The 22937-nt window shown below is 42.2% G+C and overlaps 1 protein-coding gene across 1 annotated transcript in view; it reads left to right on the forward strand.

Moving 5' to 3' along the window:
• Nucleotides 1–17532: 17532 nt before the first annotated feature.
• Nucleotides 17533–22937, forward strand: part of PARD3B (par-3 family cell polarity regulator beta) — an 882400-nt gene continuing 876995 nt past the window's right edge. The window contains 1 exon segment of the mRNA XM_054700017.1: nt 17533–17752. Within this exon segment, the coding sequence (XP_054555992.1) occupies nt 17633–17752 (120 nt within the window). The 5' untranslated portion in view covers nt 17533–17632.

The following is a 22937-nucleotide window of genomic DNA, read 5'->3' on the forward strand; positions in this document are numbered from 1 at the left end:
AGAGGGCGCGGAAGCGGGTGGCTGGGCTCAAAGAGCAGAGATAGTTGCAGGGCGGAGGGACAGTTATTTGGGAAAAAGCAACGGTGGCTGAGTCTAGATGAAGTGTGTCAGGGTATCATTTAATAAGGTTAAAAACTAAGCCCCCAGTTAAGGAAGGTTTGGGAGGCTTCAGTAGATAAAAGGAATTGATAAAGTTGCTATGGGAACCAGGCCAGAAGGCTGATTACTTTGACCATAAGTGGGGAAGAATGGCCAGGACACCTTCTGTGTCAAAGGTCAACACCCAAGGTCAGATATCCTGGCAAATGACAGGCCTAAACAAACTGTGGAGTCATGAAAAGCCCATGAAAACAGGTTATAATAGGGAACCCCAAATCCTCCTCCCTGCTCAGATCTCTAAAACGTATTTCAATAAATCCACCATGTTCTGTTCTCTACTCTGTCTCTGGTAAATTTTTTCACCCTCTCATTCCCTCTCGCTGTTAGCAGCAGAGTGAAGATCACCCCAGGGTCCCCAAGACTTCACACTCTAAATGGATTCTTCCATCAGTCGCATAAAGTCAATATACTTTTGGTGCATAAAATCTTCAATAGAAAAGAACTGTAGTAGAATGAGTGTGAAATAGAAGAGAAGAGAAAGAATATAGTCAACAATAGTTTCCCCATGAAACACCCAAAGTTACACATTCCCGCATGGGTAAATGCCCAGCCAAACAGGAGGAGGCACATGGAGCTGAGAGACACGTGAAGAAACTGTGCTTGCCTTTTGGTCGTGGACTGGGTGACACAGATGTGGGTGAGACCCGTGGGGAGGTGACAATGGTGGTTTTTGTCTTGATTTTGATTTTGCTCTTTTCCTCCGAGACTTGTCTGGTTGTTTCTGATCCTTTTCTGTGGGTCCCCACTGGAAGGTGCTTTAGACTTGTGGCAGGCTTTGGGGCCTTGCTCTGGGCCTATCCCATTTGGATGGAGTTTTCCCCACGAGGGGACGGGTAAATTTGGGTGCTTGATTTAGAAACTATATTCTTTGCCTTTCCTGTATTTTTTACTAATTGTATTAAATTTCCTTATCATTAAAGTCTCATGTTTTGTGTTGATGTGGCAGATGGCACAACCTATTTAGAGAAGGCAGGTTTGCTGGGTTTGGGGTGCCCCTCTCCCTGCCCTGTAACATTTCCATCCCCTCAAGTCCCCAGTACATGTCCAAGGCTGACAAGCAAGTACAGCTTTTTTCTTTACATGTCTCGGCTTCATGTGCTCCCTCCAGGTCTTCTCTTGAGGTCCTTTCTAGCTTCCCTTCATTGTTCAGCTCCACCCTACATTGGGTGGGGCAGGGAATATGGAAACTCCCATTTTTAGATTACATTGTTACAGTTTGGTTGAAGAATTTTTCAAAAAAAGTGATGGTGTTATCCAAAAATAAGGGGTTAGGAGTGGCAGACAGATCATTATGGGAGAGCTGAGCGTACAGCATTCCAGATATATATTACGATGGTAGTTTTGCAAAGAGTGAGCTAATGGTTCTGAGTCACAGGAATTCATAGGAATAATGGATGTGGAGGCACATTCGTGGGTGCAACACCATTACCTGTTCAAAAGTTATTGCATGGATTTATTTGAACTTCAATCACAACACTGTAAAGTGTCTCTTGCCATGTCTGTAGCGCTGAGGAGAGTCCTTAACCTGTGCTTGATCGCCCTGTTCAAATTTGAAGACTCTTGCTGTGTTAACCCAACATCTAGTCCTTCTTCTTAGCCACATCACTTTTACTTTTTGAACCAGACTTCAATTTTCTGCCCTACTTTTCACTTTCCTGCTCCCATCTCAGGGTTGGCAATGCTTTCAGAATTCTTTCAGACTCTAGACAGGTTAGGCCAGATGATAGACACACCTCTGCAAGAGGACTTCCTCAAAAGCTGACTTTTGGCCTTGGAAGCTGAGACCTCCTGCAAAAATGATTTGAACAATAAAACCTTACAGGTGCACAGTGTACTTTTTCTCAGGACTTTGATCTCCATCTCATTTGCATCTGGATTTCTCCCACCAGGATGAAGGTCAGGGGGATGAGGCAAATAAAAACAACAACTGGAAAACTGACCTACAGCCTGATTCAATTCCCTTATTGTTCCCAAACCGGAAGTCATGGAGTGGTTGGTTATAAAATTATAGGAATTCGCCTTAGGTTGCCCTGCCCTCTCCCTCCTTCTCCCCACTTTTCCCTCTCACAACAGAAAGGCAGAGGTGATTTCCAGTTAAGTAGTCATAGAGGCTGGTTCTTAATCAGTGTCTAGATAGAAAGATTTTTTTTCAGTGAGCCCCAAATCACTAAGTCTTGTAGAACAGATTGAAATCAACTGAAATCACTAAAATTGAAGTATAAATCAGAAAGCACAGCTCTACGACCTTTTATCTCTGGTCAATTCTAAGCAATCCTAACAGATACAGTGTTTTGACTACTAATTCCCTTTAAGATTAGGAAACTAAGACTCAGAAAGTTGAGTCACTTGCATAAGATCCCAGGAGTAGTAAAGGCAGAGCCCAGTTTCTGATTCAGCTATCAGGCTCAGTGGCCCCTGTCCTTAATTGCAGGACATCAGCTTTAGACATTCTTGAAGTCTCCTTTGGATCTCACGTTTTCTCCCTGAGGCAAACAGATGGAAATATAACCTACAGTCAAGATTGCTTGGTGAATATTAAGTGCAAGCAAATGGGAATTAGGTTTCCTTAATGAAGAGTTCTTCAGCTAAGTGTACTTGAAATATATTCATCCCCCACTGAGGAAAGCACCAGCTAAAGGGATGCCAAGAATCTTCTGTTAAGAACACCTCTTTCTTGGTCAGCGTATGGGACCGACAGACCAAGTTCTGGGACTCTCCTCTTGTTTCTTCACTCATCCTTTAGGAGAATTTTCTGTGAACACTTGTGTCTCTGAGATATGCTAATACCATTGTATTGGCCTCAGCTTTAAACATATTAATTGTCAAGCTTTCATTGCAACTGTTCTCTAATCTCTTGATTAGAACTTAATCCGGAAGCTCATTAGCCAGCCCTGCTTGAGTTATGATTCTGGGTTTCCTTTTACTGACTCTGGTCTCACCCTTTTGAGTTGATTTGCTCACTGTGACTCTGAGTTCTGAGGTGCTATATTGTCATTTTTACGTATCTTCAAATTTCCTTCCTTTCTGAAGATATCTTAATTTTCCTTTTTAAAGTTGGGAGAAATTTTTCAAGTCAGCAGTCATCCTAAGTGTCACCCATTTGGAATAGAAGAAGTGCTAAATCTTTGGTGCATTATTTTATTCAGATTGTGTTGTTCAAAACTCCTCAAACCAATACCATGAAGATGACAGTTTTCCTGGGAATGCTAAGAGGAGGGTGAAATGATATTAAACTCTGGGTTTTTCTGTGCTGGACTTTTAAAAACAGGTAATACATCAACATGATTTTTTAGGCCATTGAAAAGATCTTAGGAAAAGATCTTGATTTTTCACATCTTCTCTCCACCATTACCTACCACCAGTTTGTACCTGAGAACACAAACTTGGGGACCTGGCTCTCCAATTACCTTTTCACCAAGTTACCTCATTGTTCTTAAGCCTGAGACTGTTTATATATTCTATTTTGTGACATGGATGAGTCTAGCACCTGACTATAATGTTCTCTTTTAAATATATACAACATGATAAAAAATGTATTTTATATTTAATAGTAACACTGAGGGGAAAATAACAATGGGAATAAGTAGAGAATAAAAATAGTCCTTTCAGGCCAGTATTCTTAATTTAATGATAATTTTAATGATAGTACCAAGAGCTTGGTTTTTCTGTACAAGAAGACATCATGACAACATTTTCAAACATCCCTAGCAATTCTTAATAACCTAGTAAATGTCTATTTGCTTCAACAGTAATAAGGGGCTTTGTTATCTAATTAATGTCATGTATACTGAGACATCAAGTCACAATGAAGAAACTTTGGAAAACTTACTGCCTTAAGCAAGCTTGATGGATCTGCCAAATCTAGAATTGGTAAAATAAACAAGGGGAAATGCATCGTCCCCACCATTGCATGCTGGCAGTGCGTCACTCAGGCAAACACTTTCCACACTTTGCTACCCTAACTTGACTGCAGGAGTTTCATCAGACTCCCTTACCTTTTGCCTCCTAGTGGGTTTGATCAGAGAAATACACCTGTAGGAGATCAGATGTGTGTTAATATGAGGCTGACATATGTATCCCCCCTGCTCCCTTGCTGCTACAGCTCCATATAGGCTCATGTCAGTTAGCCCTTTCCTTATCATTCTGCATTTTGCTAACTTTGAAGTACTATACTTTCCACTTGGTTTCCTTAGAGCTGCCCATACCTGTAAGCGCTTCCTTTGTTAGTCTCATCATTTGACCCAGTTCAAGTGGGCCTTTGGATTCTTTCTAGAATCCCAAACTGATATAAATATTAAAAGTCAAAATACCCAAGTCAAGTGGTTTTAGGTGAGGTCATTTGTGGTAGTATGAAACATAACTTTTGAAACTACTCATGCACTTTGATTAGCTAGAAAAAGGTACAGGAAAAAATCTGTAGCTTAAAGCCTTTTAACTTTAAATTTTAAAAGCCTTTTCACCTTAAGATTGAATTTTTACTCAAAGGGGGGGGGGTGGAGAGAGAGAGAGAGAGAGAGAATGAATAAGAATTAAAGGTGAAATCTTAGAAAAGGGAAATGAATTCATTGTTTGCCTTAACTGTAAGATAAGGAGTGACTCTAAAATTTGGTTAGATGAGGAAATAAAAAAATATTTGAGGGTTCTTAAAGTCAGTTCCTTTGAGGCAAATGGGGGAAGCTTTCATTACACTTGACAAAATGGTTATAAAAAGCAAAGTGTGAGAGTTGGGTAAAGAGAGTCTCTCTTAGTTCTTAATATTTGATGACAATTATAGATTTAGAAATAAAATAAACATGCCTCACATCAGCCATCTTTCATCATTTAAAATGTCCATTGAGTATTTCTCTAAGGCAAGATGAAACTGACAAGTAGATCAAAAATGCCTACTGGTCACCACATGTCAGAAGTGACAAAGGAAGTTATTGAAATTTTCAGCAAGAGTAGTATGAAAAGGCTTTTAAAATTTGCACTAATTCCCTTGGCTACATTCTATTGGTCTAAGTCTTCTCTTATTAAAAGGCAACTTCTAGGAGAGCAAAGGTATTATTTCTCTTCTACTTTTTTTTTAAGATTTATTTATTTATTTATTTATTTAAGCACTGGGTACAGTCAGAAGCACGGGAGGGTGAGAGAATTCACCAGGGAGCAGCCGGGGATTGAACCAGTGCTGTAGAGGCTGCGCCACTGGGGAGGCCCTATTTCTTTTCTTTACCACTGTTTCTTGGTTGGTTTGGGCTATTATAGCCAAAAAACATTGACAGGAAGGTTTTTTTTTTTTAACAACTGAAATTTATTTCTTGCTGTTGTGAAAAAAGAGGTCCAAGATTACGTTGCCAACAGCTTTGATGTCTGGTGAAAACCCACTTGCTGGTTCATATATGGACAATTTGCTGTAGCCTCACATGGAGGAAAGGGCAACAGAACTCTCTGGGGTTACCATACATGAGGGCTCCCCCTTCATAACCTAATCACCTACTAAGCATCCCCACTTTCAAATGCAATAACATTAGGAATTAGGATTTCAAGAGATGAGTTTGAGGGTGGGGACAAAAACATTTAATCTGTACACTGTATATTTTAAAATAGAACATGACCTACAGTGGTCACTTGATAAATATTTGTTGAAAAATGGAAGATTATTTCCTCAGTGATTACTCCAGTCTAACTCATAAATTTGTAAAGGATCTATTGTCATTTGTACACTCATATGCAGATGATTGACTTAAGAAATAAATATTTTATACCTAAGGAGGAAAAGAGAAATTTACGGGATGATGTTGAAAACTAATTGCATTATACTCTTATCCTTTAGCAAAAGAGATAGAGAGAAAATGTATTCTCCAGATAGAAAGTAATTTAAGATAGACTTTGAATTGAAACAATATGGAAGTATCTAATGCAAAGGGGACAATGATGAAGTATAGATTTGGACTCTTAGCAGTGTTCTTTCTTTTTTTTTTTTTTTTTTTTTTTTTTTTAAAGATTTATTTATTTATTTATACAAGCATTGGGTACAGTCAGAAGCGGGGGAGGGTGAGAGAATTCACCAGAGCCAGAGTGGGGAGCAGAGCAGGCAGAAGGACCGAAGTACACTGCTGAGGGGAGCAGCGGGTGGCAGGAGAGGTCTGCGCACCATGTGGGACCCCTCCTCCGGTGGCCGGTGGCCGGGGAGCAGCCGGGGATTGAACCGATGCCGCAGAGGCTGCGGGCAGCTTCGCAACCCAGCGCTCAACCGCTGCGCCACCGGGGAGGCCCTCTTAGCAGTGTTCTTAGTGTTGTGTTTACATATGCTAATTTCTAATGATGAATACCTGAAATATATATAATACTATAATGCAGTGTTATATCTATTAAAAAATGAACAAAAGTCATAGAAAATTCCTTAAATTCAGTTTTTTTAAAATTGATTATAAAATTTGATATTGTTAGATAGAACATATCAAGGCTGTGTTTTTTTCTTGCATGGCTTCTTCCCAAGATGCTGGAAGTGCAGCTTGATTTTTCTGTGTTTTTAGTTGCCCTACTCAAAAGCAATCAGGTAATAGAAGTTTGGGTCATTATATCTAGGACAGTGTGAGCCACTATGATTGAATTGCTAGCAACTAAGTCTCTGGCTTCATTTTCTGCTAGTCTGCCTTTTGGGGTTTTTGGTTATTTGTTGAAATAACTGGGGACATTTATAATATAGTCTTTCATTTATTTATCCATGCATTTTATCTTTAATTAGGTTGACTTTTAGGTCATTTATCTGAACCCTCATTTACATTGTGACTGCTAATGCTTAAGAGTGTCCATACTTTATGTCCTAGGTTGAGTTATCTGGAGAACAGACTAAGAGACAGATTGACACGCAGGAATGTATTGGAGAGTGTGCTCAAAACAATACCTGTGTGGAAATGAAGGAAGTAGGTGTGCAGGGAAAGGAATTACGTGGGGACACGGGGATGCATTTTCAACAGAGGTCTTCTGTAACTGGGATTACCATCAAAGTTGACCAACCATCAGGAAAGGGATCCATACCTTCTACTCCTGGTCCCCCCCCATCCCCACCAAACACACACACACACACACACACAGAGATAACTCAATGTATGTGGGCATATGAGCTTCTAAATGAGATATAATTGTGGGTAGAAAAGCTCTATTCCATCGAGGAAAATTCCTGGACAATAATTCAGCTGAAAACTTCAGCTGCCAGCAACCCCAGCATCGGGAAAATGAAGACTGTCTTCAAATAGGGATCTCTATGAGGCTTCACAACATAGACAGTACGTCATGATCACATTCTCTCTCAAGGGATTCCTGTATACATTGTTTCTCAAGAATGCTATGTGTTTGCCTCTGGGCATGTTCGCTACAAACAATAGTATGCAACTTTGAAGGAAAATTACAAATTAAACCAAGTTTTCCTTGAGTCCTGCTAGTATTGCAATAAAAATCATACTTATTATTCATGTATATATGTGGTAAAGTATTAATGATTTTCAAAAATAATTTTACATCAAAGAATCACAAATTTGGACTTGGATAATCTTCAAAGCTTCAGTGATGAATCCATGGATTAGTGTCTGAAATTATAGCATATAAAATAAATGAAATATTATCAGCTAGCAGTGTGCTTAGACAGCTTCTGTATTCAATATTAATAGGATTTTTGGATTTGCTGCTTATAGTTCTGCATAATCATAGCTAAACAAAGCTATTAATTTGAGTTTGATGACTGAGCAAGAGTAGGAATTTTTTTATTTCTTAAGTGATAGAAATTAATAGTTATTTTGGCAATCAGGGAGAGGCTTATATTTCACTGTTAAGATGTAGCAGTGCTTTTTCTTGAGAAAAGTATGAATTTAGCCTAAGTTGGGAAAAAGTTATTTTCAAAAATAGAGCATATTGAATTAGAAATATTATTCATGTTTTTCCAAAATCTAAAATGTTACTGAAACTTAAAATCTCTATGAATTACTGAGGAAGCCCATCAGGAAAGATCTGCTGGGTCAGTCACTGTGTTTATCCCAGAATACTACCCTTCTCTACCCTTCTGCTTGCTAACTGGTTTCCACTAGAGGAATCCAGAGGGATGAGGGGTTTCAGTGTTTCTCTCTCTCTCTCTCTCCCCCTCTCCACCCCCATACCTCCCTCCCTCCCTCTCCGCCCCCCACCCCAAACTGGTGTTTTTCCTGGTGTCTGGGGCTGCAACTCCTCCTCACAGTTCCAGGTTACCTCTGCACTCTTCCTTCCTCTATGCTCCCAGTGTCAGCCACAAATTCCTGATGTGGCTTTAGCTCTAGGCAGGCAGCTCAACTTCTGGGTTCTGCTAACACCACCTCTTCCCTGTAGAGAGGCAATCTTAGAAAAAGAAGTAGCTTCCTGCTGTGGCTAATCTCTGAGTTGCATTGCCATTTCCTGTTTGGCTTCTCAGCTCCTCCATCAACAGTGTAATTAATTTCTTATATTCATTTCCCTCGCTTTGAGATAAGATGAATCTTCAGTTTGCTTGACTGGACCCTGAGTCATACGATACTGCCCCAATTCTCATTCATGGAATATTAGAATAGTAGGACTGGACATGAAGTAATCATATAGTCCACTACTTTGGGTAAATAGATGTACAAAGGGAATAGTCTACACCTACATATTGGTATGATGTACACTTAAATTTAGCTTCTTGTGATTTACTCCATTATTACTTTTTTGGATTGTCCCCATCTTTCAGGCACTTTTTACCCTCATTTTTTAATATAAACAGATGTTAGAATAATGCTCATCAAATGCTATTTTATGCATATTTCTCCTTTGCTTCAGCACCTGAAGACATTTCTTTGGTAAAACAGGTCCTAACTCTTTAGTCTAGTTTTTATAACTCTCCCTCAATCATTTCTTAGAATCATTTCCTTCTTCCCATATCTTTATAAAATTATGTCTTATGTTATCTTCATAACCTTATGTCCTATGTTATCTTCCAATGAAGCCTATCTGGTCTAGTCGAACTATCTGGCTTTCCATTCCTAACATTCAATTTCCTGTTCTTTACTATTGTGTCCTTCCTAGGATAGCAACAACATTTCTTATCACATGTTTGACGTTTGACAATAACATATAGAATAAGAATGACAGCTTATAATTAATAAAGCATCATCACATACATATATAACTTCTCTGGATCTCCCTTGTCTTAAATATTGGCATTCTTATGGATTCTAGTCTAAGATCTGTTGGCTTTTCATTCTAAAATCTTTCTTTGGATGATTATATCTATTAGTGAGTTCAAGTCCAGATTTATGTATTCTAAATCTAAATATATTGTCTCCATCCTCTCTGTTGAGCTTAAAATCTTGTATTTCCAGCAAACTAAATATTTCTACCTGGGTGCCTCAAAGGCATATTAAACTCAAAATGTCCTAAATAGAACATACTCTTCATTTCGATCACATTTTCCAGATTCCCTGGCTTTAGTTAATAATGTCACCGTTTCAAGGGAAGCTTGAGTCATTCTTGACTACAGAACAAAGCTTGCCATCTTTGATCTGTCACAAATCCTGAAAGAATCTTTGAATCTGCCCTTCCTCATCATCTGTATCACCCAAATCTTTCAGGAAGTCACTGTTGGAGACCTGTCTTCAACTCCTTCTCTTCCCCTCTCTCTGGCTCATTAATGCTCTCACCAAACTAGCTTACTCTTAATTCCTAAAACACAGCTGTTTTGATCTTGTGTCAAAAGTACTTGCATTTGCTGTTCTTTTTTTTCTATATTCACAAAGTTATTTTCTTCTCTTATTCTCCATCCAATCTTAAACAGGTTCTTTCTTCTTATCACAAAGCCTGCAATTCATATCCTTCTATACACCTTATCACAATCTGCAAATATTTTGTTCACATGGTTAGTCATTTATCATCTGTCTTCCTCACTCAAGTGTAAGCTTTGTGGTCACTCTCCACCCAGCAGATTATAAGTGCTGAATCAATGCTATTGCATAAAGAAATGAATGATGGAATGAAGGAACTAAGCAGAGGCTTTTTTTCCCCCCACCAAGCACAAATTTAATCATATCACTCATCTGCTTAAAATCTTTTGGTGGTTTTCAATTTTTAGTAATAGTGGTTTAAGAATCAGGAAAAAAAATTAAGACAATTGTGGGGGAAACAACTATAGGGCTTAGGCTCTTGAAATTTAAAATTATACTGCAGGAATAGAGTAGAATGTGGTCCTTATTATCATCACCTCCTGACTTAATGAAAGTTCAAAGCCTTCAGCTAATGTTGGTCAAATCTCTATTGTTTCAAATTCCATTCATTACCAGGTAGACAGGGAAGTAAATAAAGCACTGGACTATGAACCAGAGGATCTGGCCACTGACCTTTTCAGTCCTTAGTTTCCTTATTTATAAAATGAGGAGATTGTACACTCTCCAAGCCTTCTTTCAGCTCTGTAATTCCATGATTCTCAGACTAGACTGCTATGTTCCAGGATTTCTTCTGGAGCATCAAATGAAATAATTTGTAGATTATGTGACAAATCTTATTACCTTTTTTTTTTAAAGATTTATTATTTATTTATTTATACAAGCACTGGGTACAGTCAGAACCATGGGAGGGTGAGAGAATTCACCAGAGCCAGAGTGGGGAGCAGAACAGGCAGATTGACGAAATACACTGCTGAGGGGAGCAGCGGGCGACAGGAGAGGTCTGCTCGCCATGTGGGACCCTTGCCAGAGGCCGGGGATCGAACTGGTGCTGCAGAGGCTGAGAGCAGCATCATCGCCCAGCGCTCCACCACTGCGCCACCGGGGAGGCCCAATCTTATTACTTTTTGCTGTGACTATGGCACCTTCATTCCAGAGCCAGTTAATCTTGGGTATAGACATTGTTGATGACATCAATGACAATTTATAGTGTAGGTTACAAATATCATTTGATGATACAGAAGTCATTTCAGGCCTATTGGAAATAAGAGGCATTTAGAAATGCTAGTTAATTGATTAGAGGGTAGAGGAGGGCAATATATTTTGCCTACTATGTGCTGGGTGCCTTGTTACCTAATTCTAGCAGTGAAGGGACCTGGTGCCACTGTGATGAGCACCTACTCCTTAGTGGTTGGCATGCAAGGATCCTAAAATGCTTCTGAGAAAGAGATCAGAGAATGAAGAAAAATATTAAACTAATGATCAAATCTTCCTGCAACATTATCAGAACAGTTTCCTTGCTTTGGGTGGGTTTATTTCAGTTTGTTTAATAAAGAGGTACTTGACTACAACATGTACAAGATTCAGTATTTTTAAGGAAACATAAGTCAAAGTAGTATGTTAATATCCACAGACTGGCATTTGTTCCAAGGAGGGTAGTCCAGTGGAATTAATGTGGACCCTTGTAAGTTTTCGCCATAGAACAAGCATAAATAAGAACCTTTCAGAAGTTGAGAGCCCACAATACTCCTTTCAGGTTGTAAACACTGTTAATTGTGCTTTAAGGAGTGTTAAAAAAGAAACACTCCACAAATGAATGCTGTTAGTTACTTAGAGACAAACATCTCTTAAAGAAAAAACCATGCTTGGCAGGTGAAACAATAACCCACACCCTTTGCTTTTATATATGAGAGGAAAGAATGAAAAATCATACCTATCTTTCTTTTTCTTCTCTTATGATATTATTCTGGCACTTGCTTTCTTAAGGAAGCTAAGAACATGATCTATTGTACTAATTGCTCCAACAGTCTCAGAAAGATTATCTCCAATTCAATTAATTTTGTGATAAATAGTTCTTGTTTAAAATAATCCTTGAAAAATGAATATATTTTCTATTTTAATGTGTAAAATATCAGGATGGATGACTGGTTGACTATATATTAAAAATTATCATTCTTTTTATTCAATATACCTAGAGTGGTACTGACACTTTAGTGATACTTTCCATAAGGCACACCAGTTTAATAATATTGGTCAATATTTTAGCTCTCTGCCTAACATTTTCACTGGCTACCTCAAAGCTTGCTAAGCTGTTGGATAGCAAATGGGAAAATATCACACCACAAGCTATAATTACCCACCTAACAGGCAAAACAAGAAAATAGAACCCAGAGCTAGAATCCTCTAGTGTTACTTAATCAAGGCAAATTATTTATTGTCTTCTCCCCAGGAGATCCCATGAGGCATGAAATATTGATTTAGGAATTTGCTGGGCATGAATGACTATGTGTTGCAATTATGTTATTTTATATCTCTTAATATATGATAAACTGCTCCTGTGTATGCTGTGATGGGACTGAATAACAGATTAAATCCAGCTCTTCTATAAACATGAAATGTAAATGCTAAACTTTTGATATAATTACTAATATGAGGTCATTAAAGTTCACTCTATGGTATGCAGGATTACACAATGCATTGAGCATATCAATGACTAGCTTCATCTCTTCCTTCAGCTCACAATGGCATGACCTCTGGTGCATCCCATAAGATGATTCCAATCTTATTTGTGAGTGGAATTTGGAGAACCTGGATGTTCATTATTCACCCGGGGTGCCTCAAAGCCAAGAGATTGGGTTGGGACTCTTGGTAGTGGAGAGGGGTTGAAGCTGGGTAAAGAGGAAGCTTGTGATATGAGAAGAGCAGTAGCTATTCATTATTTAAGTAGGAAAAGAGTCTAGAAGCAAGTGTGAAGGGATTAAAGAAAGCACAAAGCATAAAGAACAGCAACATGCAAAGTTATCTCAGCAGCTAAAAATCTTTGTTTTATTTATTTATTTTTATTTTTTACATCATTGTTCATTTTAAAACAATAGTTACTTCCCCCAACCCCCCTCAGGTGTAGTCCCCATAGAATTTCCTTCCCCAATGCACCTGTGCACCATCACCTTAGTCCCCTGTGCTCCTCCCTCCCTCCCTCCCTCTGATCCCTCTCCCTCCTCCTCCCCTGCAGCATGTCTCTGATTTATAACTGTCTGTTTTTGTTTTGTTGCGTTTTATACTGTTACTATTTTTTACACTGACGTCTTATTGGGTTTCCCTATATTCCTGCTATAAGTGAAACATCCGATAGTTTTCTTTTTCCTTCTGGCTTATTTCACTGAGCATAATTCGTTCTAGTTCCATCCACATTGCTGCGAATGGCCTGAGTTTATCTTTTTTTGATTGCTGAGTAATATTCCATTGTGTATATACCACATCTTCTTGATCCAGTCATCTGTTTTTGGGCATTTGGGTTGTTTCAAGGATTTAACCTACTCTAAGTAGTGCTGCAATAATAAAAATCTTTGTTTTAGACCATTCTATATATCCAAATAATATTCAGTATTAAAAGTAAGGGCTATCTGTTCATGCAGAGCTTTAGTATTTATTCAATTACTTATTCTACTCATTTAGCACTTCCCACGTAGGGATCAGCATAGTAGTTTCTAAGAAGACTCTGGCATCAGACTGGATTTTATTCCAGGTTCCACTGGTTTCTAAGAATTTTAATCTAGGGCCTCCCTGTACGTGGCGCAATGGTTAAGACACAACCTATGAAGCTATCCACAGCCACTGTAGCACAGAGTTTGATTCCTGGCTAGCCAGGGAACAACCCACATGGTGCAGCAGACCTCTCCTGACTTGCCCGCTGCTCCCTTCAGCAGTGTACTTTGGTCAGTCTGTCTGGTCTGTTCCCTACTCTGTCTCTGGTGAATCCTCTCACCCCCACCCCCTATACCTCTGGCCTATACCTCAGCTCTTGTATGCATAAATAAATAAATCTTAAAAAAAAAGAATTTTAATCTATGGTGACATTAGTTTTCTTATCTCTAAAAGGAGGACAACCAAAGTATCTCTCTTAGAAAGTTATTATTAAGGGAAGACTAAGATATAGATGGAAACTAAGATATAAATACATTATAGATGATGTACATGCACATATACATATGTGATGTATTATCCATTTTATAAATGTTTACCTAAAACAATGCCTTGTATATATTTAAATCAATAATATTCAGTATCATTGTCAAATTTACTGTTGTTTCAAAGTTTCTGGATTGAAGCTTGTCTCAAAGAAATGTTTTCTGTATCTTCAGATTTTTTTAAAGATTTATTTATTTATGCATACAAGAACTGGGGCACAGGGTAGAGGTGGGGTGGGGAGTGAGAGGACTCACCAGAGACAGAGTGGGGAGCAGAACAGGCAGATCCACTGAAACACACTGCCAAGGGGAGCAGTGGGGAAGACAGGAGAGGTCTGCCATACCACGTGGGTTGATCCCTGGCTGGCCTGGGGTTGAAAAGGCTGCGGACCATTCCATAGTGCTGTGCCCAACACCTTACACCACCAGTGAGGCCTTGTAGCTTCAGATTTTGTGAAGAAATAGTCCTTCTTGGTTTATTCAAGTTAGTTTGTATTGCATTTGCAAGCCAATATAGTCTCTATTTTATTTTTTTTTCTAATTAGCATAGTTTGCATGAGTCCCTTTGACACCACTGATCTTACTTAAGGCTTTACATAGAAGACACAAAATTTATTGCATATATGCATGTTCTAAAATTTAAAAAACTCTCAAAACCCACTAGCGCATTAGTTTAACTTGTGCATGATCACACTGTCCTATGTAATTCAACTTCAATATAAACGCTTTTATTTTTTTTAAATTTTTAAAAAAGATCATTTATTTATGTATACAAGAGCTGGGGTACAGGCCAGAGGTGGGGGGGCAGTGAGAGGATTCACCAGAGACAGAGTGGGGAACAGAACAGGCAGATTGACCAAAATGCACTGCTGAGGGGAGAAGTGGGCGAGTCAGGAGAGGTCTGCTGTGCCATGTGGGTAGCTCCCTGGCTGGGGATTGAACTCGTGCTGCAGTGGCTGTGGACAGCTTCATAGGTTGCGTCTCAACACCTTGTGACACCAGGGAGGCCCTCAATATAAGTACAATTGTTAGGGGGAAAAGGATGTCCTAAAGCTAATTCCATACAGGCTTTGTGGACTCCACCCCCACCCCAGGCCTAAGCCAAAGACACTGGGAACTCCAAATTCCATCACCACTAAAGGGAAGGTGGCTGGGACCTGAGGGTGGGGTTAAGCAGCCAAGTGAGTATAAAGACAGACACGTGGGCTTTGGGGGGGGTCCCCCATTTTGGCTCTCCACCAGCTAGCAGAGTCCGGCCTGCTCTGAGAGTAACTTTGGGTTTCCAGGTCAGCGGATCGGGTAGGACGCATTAAAGACTTTATTTCCCTATTTTCTCCCTGAGTTGTACATTTTCCTTATTTCCTTTTCCCTTGTAAATAAACCTTTTATTAACCTTTTGTGTGTGTCTGTAGTGGAGTATTCATAAGTCCCTTGTAAGCGCGCGGGTGAGAACCCACAGCCAGGAACCCGTTCAATATCGGGGCTGTCCTATAACAGCTTTAGTAAAAGAACATATCCCTTTGTAGAGAAACACATGTTGTAACCTTGTGGGTATCACTGGAGGAAACTGCTTAAGGAGACCTGAGCTTAGGGTTAGAAAGCCAGAATTCTTTCAACATAACTAACCCCATAGTCAGCTCAGTCCCCTCACCTCCCTGAACACCATTACCATTCTTCATGCACAAAATGGGAACAGTAATAATTACCTTACAGGATTGTTTTGGGCTCAAAAGAAACTCATTTATGTGAGAGTAAAGAAAGTACAGATGTTGTTTGTCAATTTTTTTCCCAGATACATCAATTTCAATTGGTGACAGATACACACCTGGCAAATCATGAACCTAAATGTGTTTAAAAATTTTCTTTATTATAAATTTTCTTTATTTTTATTTTTGTATATTTTTTAATTTTTTTACATCATTATTCATTTTTAAACAATATTTGCTTTCCCCACCCCCTTAGATGTAGTCCCCAGAGTTTCCTTCACCAGTGCATCCCTGCAACATCACCACAGTCCCCTGTGCTCCTCCCTCCTCCTCCCCTGCAGGATGTCTCTGATTTATAATTGTCCGTTTTTGCTTTGTTGTGTTTTTATTTTTTTACACTGATGTCTTATTGGGTTCCCCTATATTACTGCCATAAGTGAAAACATGCAATATTTTTCTTTTTCCTTATTTCACTGAGCATAATTCCTTCTGGCTCCATCCACGTTGCAGCAAATGGCATGAGTTTATCTTTTTTGATTGCTGAATAATATGCAACAGTACACGAACAGTTTGTTCAATAAACAGTGCTGGGAAAAAAGGACCACCACATGCAAAAAAAAAAAAAAAAAAAAAAATGAAGCTAGACCACTACCTTTCACCGTGCACAAAAATCAACTCAAAATGGATAAAAGAACTGGACATAAGACCTGAAACCATAAAATATATAGAAGAAAATACAGGTAAAACACTACAAGACATACATCGCAATAACATCTTTAAAGACTCATCACCCAAAGCAAAGAAAGCCAAGGAAATTTCTTTTCCTAATGAAGTGCACAACCGGATGGAGTGTGACCTTTGGGGCAATACCCAGAGTACCGATCTGCAAAAGGAACGGATCCAAATGCCACGTTATCTCCTGGATTCCCTTCAGTGTGGCCATCCCCGGGCCCCAGAGCACAGAAGCGAAGCTGCAGGCAAGTCAAGTTGCCCGCAGGCCCCTCGGTCAGCCCGCCGCCCGGCACCTGGGAGCCAGCCCGCCTCGGGGTGTTTCAGGTGGGCGGGGCTGGAAGCACCTGCTCCCGGGCTCCGCTCGAAGCCGGTGCCAACCTTCTCGTTTAAGGGGGTGGCTCTGCAGTGGCCCAGCCTGTCCCTCGAGCGTGCTTTCTGAGATCCGGTTTCAACTCCCTGGTGGGTCGTTCTCAGGTCCCGTTACAGTTCCCCAGAGCTCCGTGTGCGCGCGGGAGGGACGGGGCCAGGGAGCCCCCGAGTGGAGGCCCCGAGCTCCCGGGCTCCAGTTACCGCCCCGCCGAGCCCCCGCCGCAGCCGCCGGGCGCGGGCGGGACCGGGGAGCGCCGCGGCCCCTTTAAGAGCCGGGCCCAGGCCCGCCCGGGGGCCGCGGGAGCCCAGAGCGCCGCGCGCCGCCCCGGAGTTGGAATCCGGCGCAAAAGTTTCCTCCCAACTTCGGCCCCGCGCGCAGCCGCCGCCGCCCTCTCCAGCCCGGGCCTGGGGCCGGCCCCGCAGCCGCCGCCGCCAGGGCCAGGGCTGGGCCGGGCCGGGCCGGCAGTTTCGCTTTGAGGCGCGCGGAGCAGCCGCGGCGGCCCGGCCTCCACGGGCGCAGCAGGGAAGCCCGGCCCGGGGCGCCGCCACCCGCCGCCCGCCACCGCCACCCCGGAGGGAGCCTTTCCAGCGGCCGCCCCTTCCCGATTGCAGCCCATCTCCCCGCGCTCGCCCGTCCGGGGCGCGGGGGCGCCACTGCCAGCCCCCAGATCAGAGGGGGCCCGGGGAGAGGCTCCAGGTCTCCCCGCCCGCCTGCGCCCGGCGTCCCCCGAGAGTGGGGGCTGCGCCCACGGGGCCAGACACCTGTTCAGCCCGGCCCGGCTGGTCGCCGGCGACCAGGATGAAAGTGACCGTGTGCTTCGGCAGAACCAGCATCGTGGTGCCCTGCAAGGAGGGCCAGCTGCACGTCCGCGAGCTCACGCAGCAGGCGCTGCAGCGGTACCTGAAGACGCGGGAGAAGGTGAGCCCCGCGGTGGGGGCGCGCGGGCGGGGCTGCAGAAGGGGGGCGCGGCTGCGGGGCGGGCTGTGGGCACGCGCATCGAGGCCAAGGCACCTGCTGGGTGTAGGGAGGGCGAGTGGCCACTAGCAGGGGGGCGCAGAGAAACCTGGACGGCTGTATTCGTCTCTACCTGTGGCCTCGTCTTGTGTGTTGCTGAAATTAGCGACCTGGTGTCTTTGGGCGTATGTGGGCCTTGCTTCTCAGAGGGTGGTGGGAGGAACCACTGACTGCATAGGAACCACTTGGGGACTCGTTAGAAATGCACGATCTGTTGTCCCGATTCAAACCCACTGCCTTAGAATCTGCGTCCTAACAAGCTCCCAGGTGACTGGCTTGACACTGAAGTTTGAGAAGCACTGCCTTGAGAGTCCTCTGAGAATGGGGGAATGCTTCTGCTGTAGCCCTGGAAGGTGCTGCCCACCTCAGGTGTGAATTTTGACCCGCTAAGGGCAGCCCTACTTGAGCTCCTTGGAAATAGAAAGTTAATTGGTGCAAGCAAGTCACAGATACTCGGAAGTTGTAAATGCTGGGGCCCTTGGAATTTCAACCAGGTGAATTGTCTTCTGTCTGTGACTTGCAGGGAAATCAGGTAGAAGGATGCCATTTGCTTTACACCAGTCAGTCTACATTTCTGGTGTTTTAGTTTGATGCCACACATTCTATGAACATTTACTATGTCTGTGGGCTGTATCCAGGCCTTGGTGACCATGAAAACTATCCCCAGTTGTGTCCCTTACATCAAAAACAAGTAAAAATGAAGTTCAGGAGGAATGTTTTTAAGTGTGCAATGTACTTAAGACCTAGCTGGACTCCTAAGTATCAGGTGTGTGACTTATATGCTGAGTTTGTGTCTTCTTCAATGGAACCTTTAAATGAAGGCATTGAAATGCATCTTATTTCTAAATGTTCAAGTGGAACATCTTCTAATTCCTACAACCTCCTGAAACAGGACAAGTTGTAGAGGCCTCTAGTTATAGTGTCCACCTCAGGTGTGCTGTTAATACCTGTTCTCATTCTGTGAGAAATATAGAAGTAGTATGTTGGCCATTTTGGTGACGTGCATATGTAATCCTCCCAAATTGAACTCAGAGGTAGAGTTCAACTGAGGTAGAGGGGGGAAAGTAAAGTGACCTCTAAAACTGAATATCCACCCCAATGTTTTTTCCATTGTTACAATAGTGTATGCACTTTGTTGTGTAATTCAGTTAAAAACAGAAATTAACACAAGTAACCAGCTGTATTTGAAGTCACATTTCACTAATTTATGTAGGTAAATGAAGGTAGATAGTAACAGTATTTTTCTAGACATATTATAAAAGTGGATCCTACTGAAGAATTGTATTAAGGGGCTTCCCTGGTGCCCCTGGGGTTAAGTCTTAGCACTATCACCATCACAGCCTGAGTTCCATTCCCGCCAGGGAGCACCCGCATATGGTGCAACAGACCTTTCCTGCCTGCCCACTCCTTCCTTTAGTAGTGTATTTCAGTAAATCTGTGGCCTGTTCTGCTCCCCACTCTGTCTATGGTGAATCCTCCCCTCACCACCAATGGCCTACACCCTAGTTCTATGTAAAAAAAAAATTGTACTAAGATGATATTTTTAATTCATTAGGAAAAATAATTGGTACCCTAAAATCTTGGATATTTAGAATTTGGTACTTGGAGCAGTCCAAGAAATGGAAGTCAGCTATAAGCTTGTAAATAACACAGGAAATGTTATTTAGATATTATTTAATGCATCATAATTTGATCTTAAAAGGTGTTAAAATGCTATTGATATTCTGGAATGAAAGCATAATTTATAATATCACAGAACCCATAATATAATTGTATTGATCAGTTTACTATTATTGCCAGACATTACATTTTTCTGTGTTTACATTTATATATTAGTGAATGTGACATTTAAAGGTCAACTGCAACTTATAAATCCTCCCTCCCTTCTTTGGCTTTTAAAATCTCAATTTAATAAGTGGCAAGTGGTATTTTTCACTTCCCCAAATATTCCTCTTCCATACTTTGATTTTAAATAATATTGTAATCATAATAAGGCTTAACTAATATTAAATGGTATTCCTAATGGAACTAAAATGTCAAGAAATACTGACAAATTCCATACTTTCATCCATTGAATTTAGAAAATAATGAGAAAATATCAGAAATGTCAAAATTCAATTTGTAAAACAATTTGCATAAATTTCATTTTCTATCTGAAATAAGTTTAAAAGGCTGTTTTCCCTCGACAGCAAGGTTTTAAGCTCTGCGTATTATCATCCTCATAATCATAATGACAACATAACAACAACTAACATTAATTGTGCAGACACATTTGGGAGCTTTACATGTATTGCCCCCATAGGTAAATTATATTATCCCCATTTTATGGATGTGGGGGAAAAGACACCGAGATATGACTGATAAGGTGTGGAATTAGGATTTTTAATGTAGAAACTATGTCTCTAGGTCCTTGTTTTTATCAGTAGGTTATTAATGTATGGAAATTTACCGATCTAATTCATTTTTTATAGTTTGCTTTATAAGACAATTTTCTCTACAAACTGCTACAGTAACTGTAAGGGGCAGGAACTGGACACAGTGCAGGTTTTCTGATCCATGCAGATCGGGTAAAGGAGGAGTCAGAGTCCTCAGTAGTTTTGCAGGTTTTTTATTTGGGGTTCACCAGGCATATGGCAGGCAGGGGTGCTGGCTGGGGGGCTGGGAGGCTGGCAAGCCTCCCAGCCCCCAGCAAGTCCTCACTCTATCTGGGCTCTCTAGCGTTCGTTCTGCTGCTTCTCGGCTTCGGCTGCGGCTGCTGCTGCTGCTGGTGCTGCTGCTGCTCCCGTCCCCCCGTGATGCCGCCCTTAAAAGCACAGTCTTAGCTCAGCTGAATCCCATCTACCTATGCCCACACCCTATTCCAGGTGCCCGCCATCAGGCATGCATTCAGGACAAGGATCCATCATCTATCCTGATGGCGGAAGGGCAGAAAAGCCTGATATTTTCTTTACCCTACAGTCCACCCCCTCAGGGTTTTCTGCCATACAGTCTATACATACATATACAATTTTCTAAGCAAACAAACAATGCAGCCATGGCCCACAAAAGCAAATACATCAAATAACAAAATACAACATAACAAAATACAACAGAACACAAATAAGTCCAGGCAGGGCACCAACCAAGTGCAAAAGACAATTATTGGTACCAGCAGATGAGCCACCAAATCTGCTGCCGAAGGCACTGCTCATGCGAGGGAGGGGAAATCACACACGGCATCTGCTATAACACACCAGGAGCCGTCAGGCTTCCTGGCCTTCTCTGGCTGTAGTCTCGGCTACAAGGCATACACAGCATCCACCCCCAGGATGCACTAGCTCTGGGATTGGCAATTTTATTCTGTTGGGGGTAATCGCCAACCCTCAGGGTTTCTGTCTGCAGTCGCTCCAACACTCGGCCTTCATGGCCACCCATGCGACTCACAGACCCCTGCTCTCAAGCCAACCCACTGCACAAGCACATGGGTTGGGGATCCAAACTTTGCATTTGGCTTGGGCTCCACCCCAAGCCACATTCCCCACCCGTCCCCAAGGACGGGCTCCTCAGCTCCTCACCCTCACTCAAGAATGAGCAGGGCATCACCCATAGGTGATTTTACGAGACTCACAGGGCTTCAGCATACCCAGGCTGCTTAACAGCCGCTTTAGGGCTTCTCAACTTAGCATCAGTACCAGCTTTTGCCACCTTAGTTGGCTTTTCTCCTCCACCTGGCCACTGGGCATACACAGGCTGCTTTTGGCCATCTAGGCCCACTGGCCACCCCCAGATTCTCAAAAAATAAACATAACCTGCTAAGGTCCTCCGCCTTCTGGCGGGATTGTCAGTCCAAAATCATCAGTTCATCAGTCTATCAGTCCATTGGCCTCTCCCTGCTTCAGCAATGGCCTGCTGCCTCAGGGGTCATTGGCTGGTCCTTTCCGGTGTCGTTGGCTGGTCCTATCCGGTGTCATTGGCTGGTCCTTTCGGGCGTCTCCTTCACGCCAGGTCTCATCCTGTAGCTCGTGGACGTATCCATCTTCTATACCGCCATGGTGCCTCCAGCGTCGTCACAGGCAAAGTCTGTTCTCCTTAGTCCCTCCAGGTCTTCGGAGGGCTCCAATACCCGTCTGCATGGATCCTGCCGACTACGCCAATTGTAAGGGGCAGGAACTGGACACAGTGCAGGTTTTCTGATCCCATGCAGATCGGGTAAAGGAGGAGTCAGAGTCCTCAGTAGTTTTGCAGGTTTTTTATTTGGGGTTCACCAGGCATATGGCAGGCAGGGGTGCTGGCTGGGGGGCTGGGAGGCTGGCAAGCCTCCCAGCCCCCAGCAAGTCCTCACTCTATCTGGGCTCTCTAGCGTTCGTTCTGCTGCTTCTCGGCTTCGGCTGCGGCTGCTGCTGCTGCTGGTGCTGCTGCTGCTCCCGTCCCCCGTGATGCCGCCCTTAAAAGCACAGTCTTAGCTCAGCTGAATCCCATCTACCTATGCCCACACCCTATTCCAGGTGCCCGCCATCAGGCATGCATTCAGGACAAGGATCCATCATCTATCCTGATGGCGGAAGGGCAGAAAAGCCTGATATTTTCTTTACCCTACAGTAACATATCAACTTAACCTTAGCAATTGTTTTTACAGACATGGGTCATCCACCAGTTCCTCTTGATTATATCTTTTATAGCACAGGACTATACATTATAGGGAGAAGTCTAATTTCTGAGGCAAATCTTTCAGGATTTGCAAATCAAGTATGAAATATATTCCTCAGTCTAATTATAAACAGAAAAAATGGTCAAGATTTCATAGACATCAAGGTAGAGAAACACATTTAGTGGGAACATGAGTGTAAATTAAACTTGTTTCTCCTGGGGCCTTGAATAATTTAGGTGGGAGAAAGGCCAATTTCAAGACTGAGGATATAGAGTGGAGGTTTCTAAAGTTTGGAGGGCAAGTGAAGTTCAGGGATGCCATTCTGGATTTTGTGGGCAGCATCAGAGAAGTATTCACCATCTGCTGAGAAGAAACAAAAAAGTTTGGTATTTGTGGAATGTGGGAAACCAGCTGAATCAGCCTCAGTTAAGGCCAGAAATAGGTAGAGGCTGAAGAAACTGA

The sequence above is a fragment of the Talpa occidentalis genome, unplaced genomic scaffold (assembly GCF_014898055.3).
Source record: "Talpa occidentalis isolate TD23 unplaced genomic scaffold, MPIMG_talOcc4v2.1 talOcc4.3, whole genome shotgun sequence".
Lineage (NCBI taxonomy): Eukaryota > Metazoa > Chordata > Mammalia > Eulipotyphla > Talpidae > Talpa > Talpa occidentalis.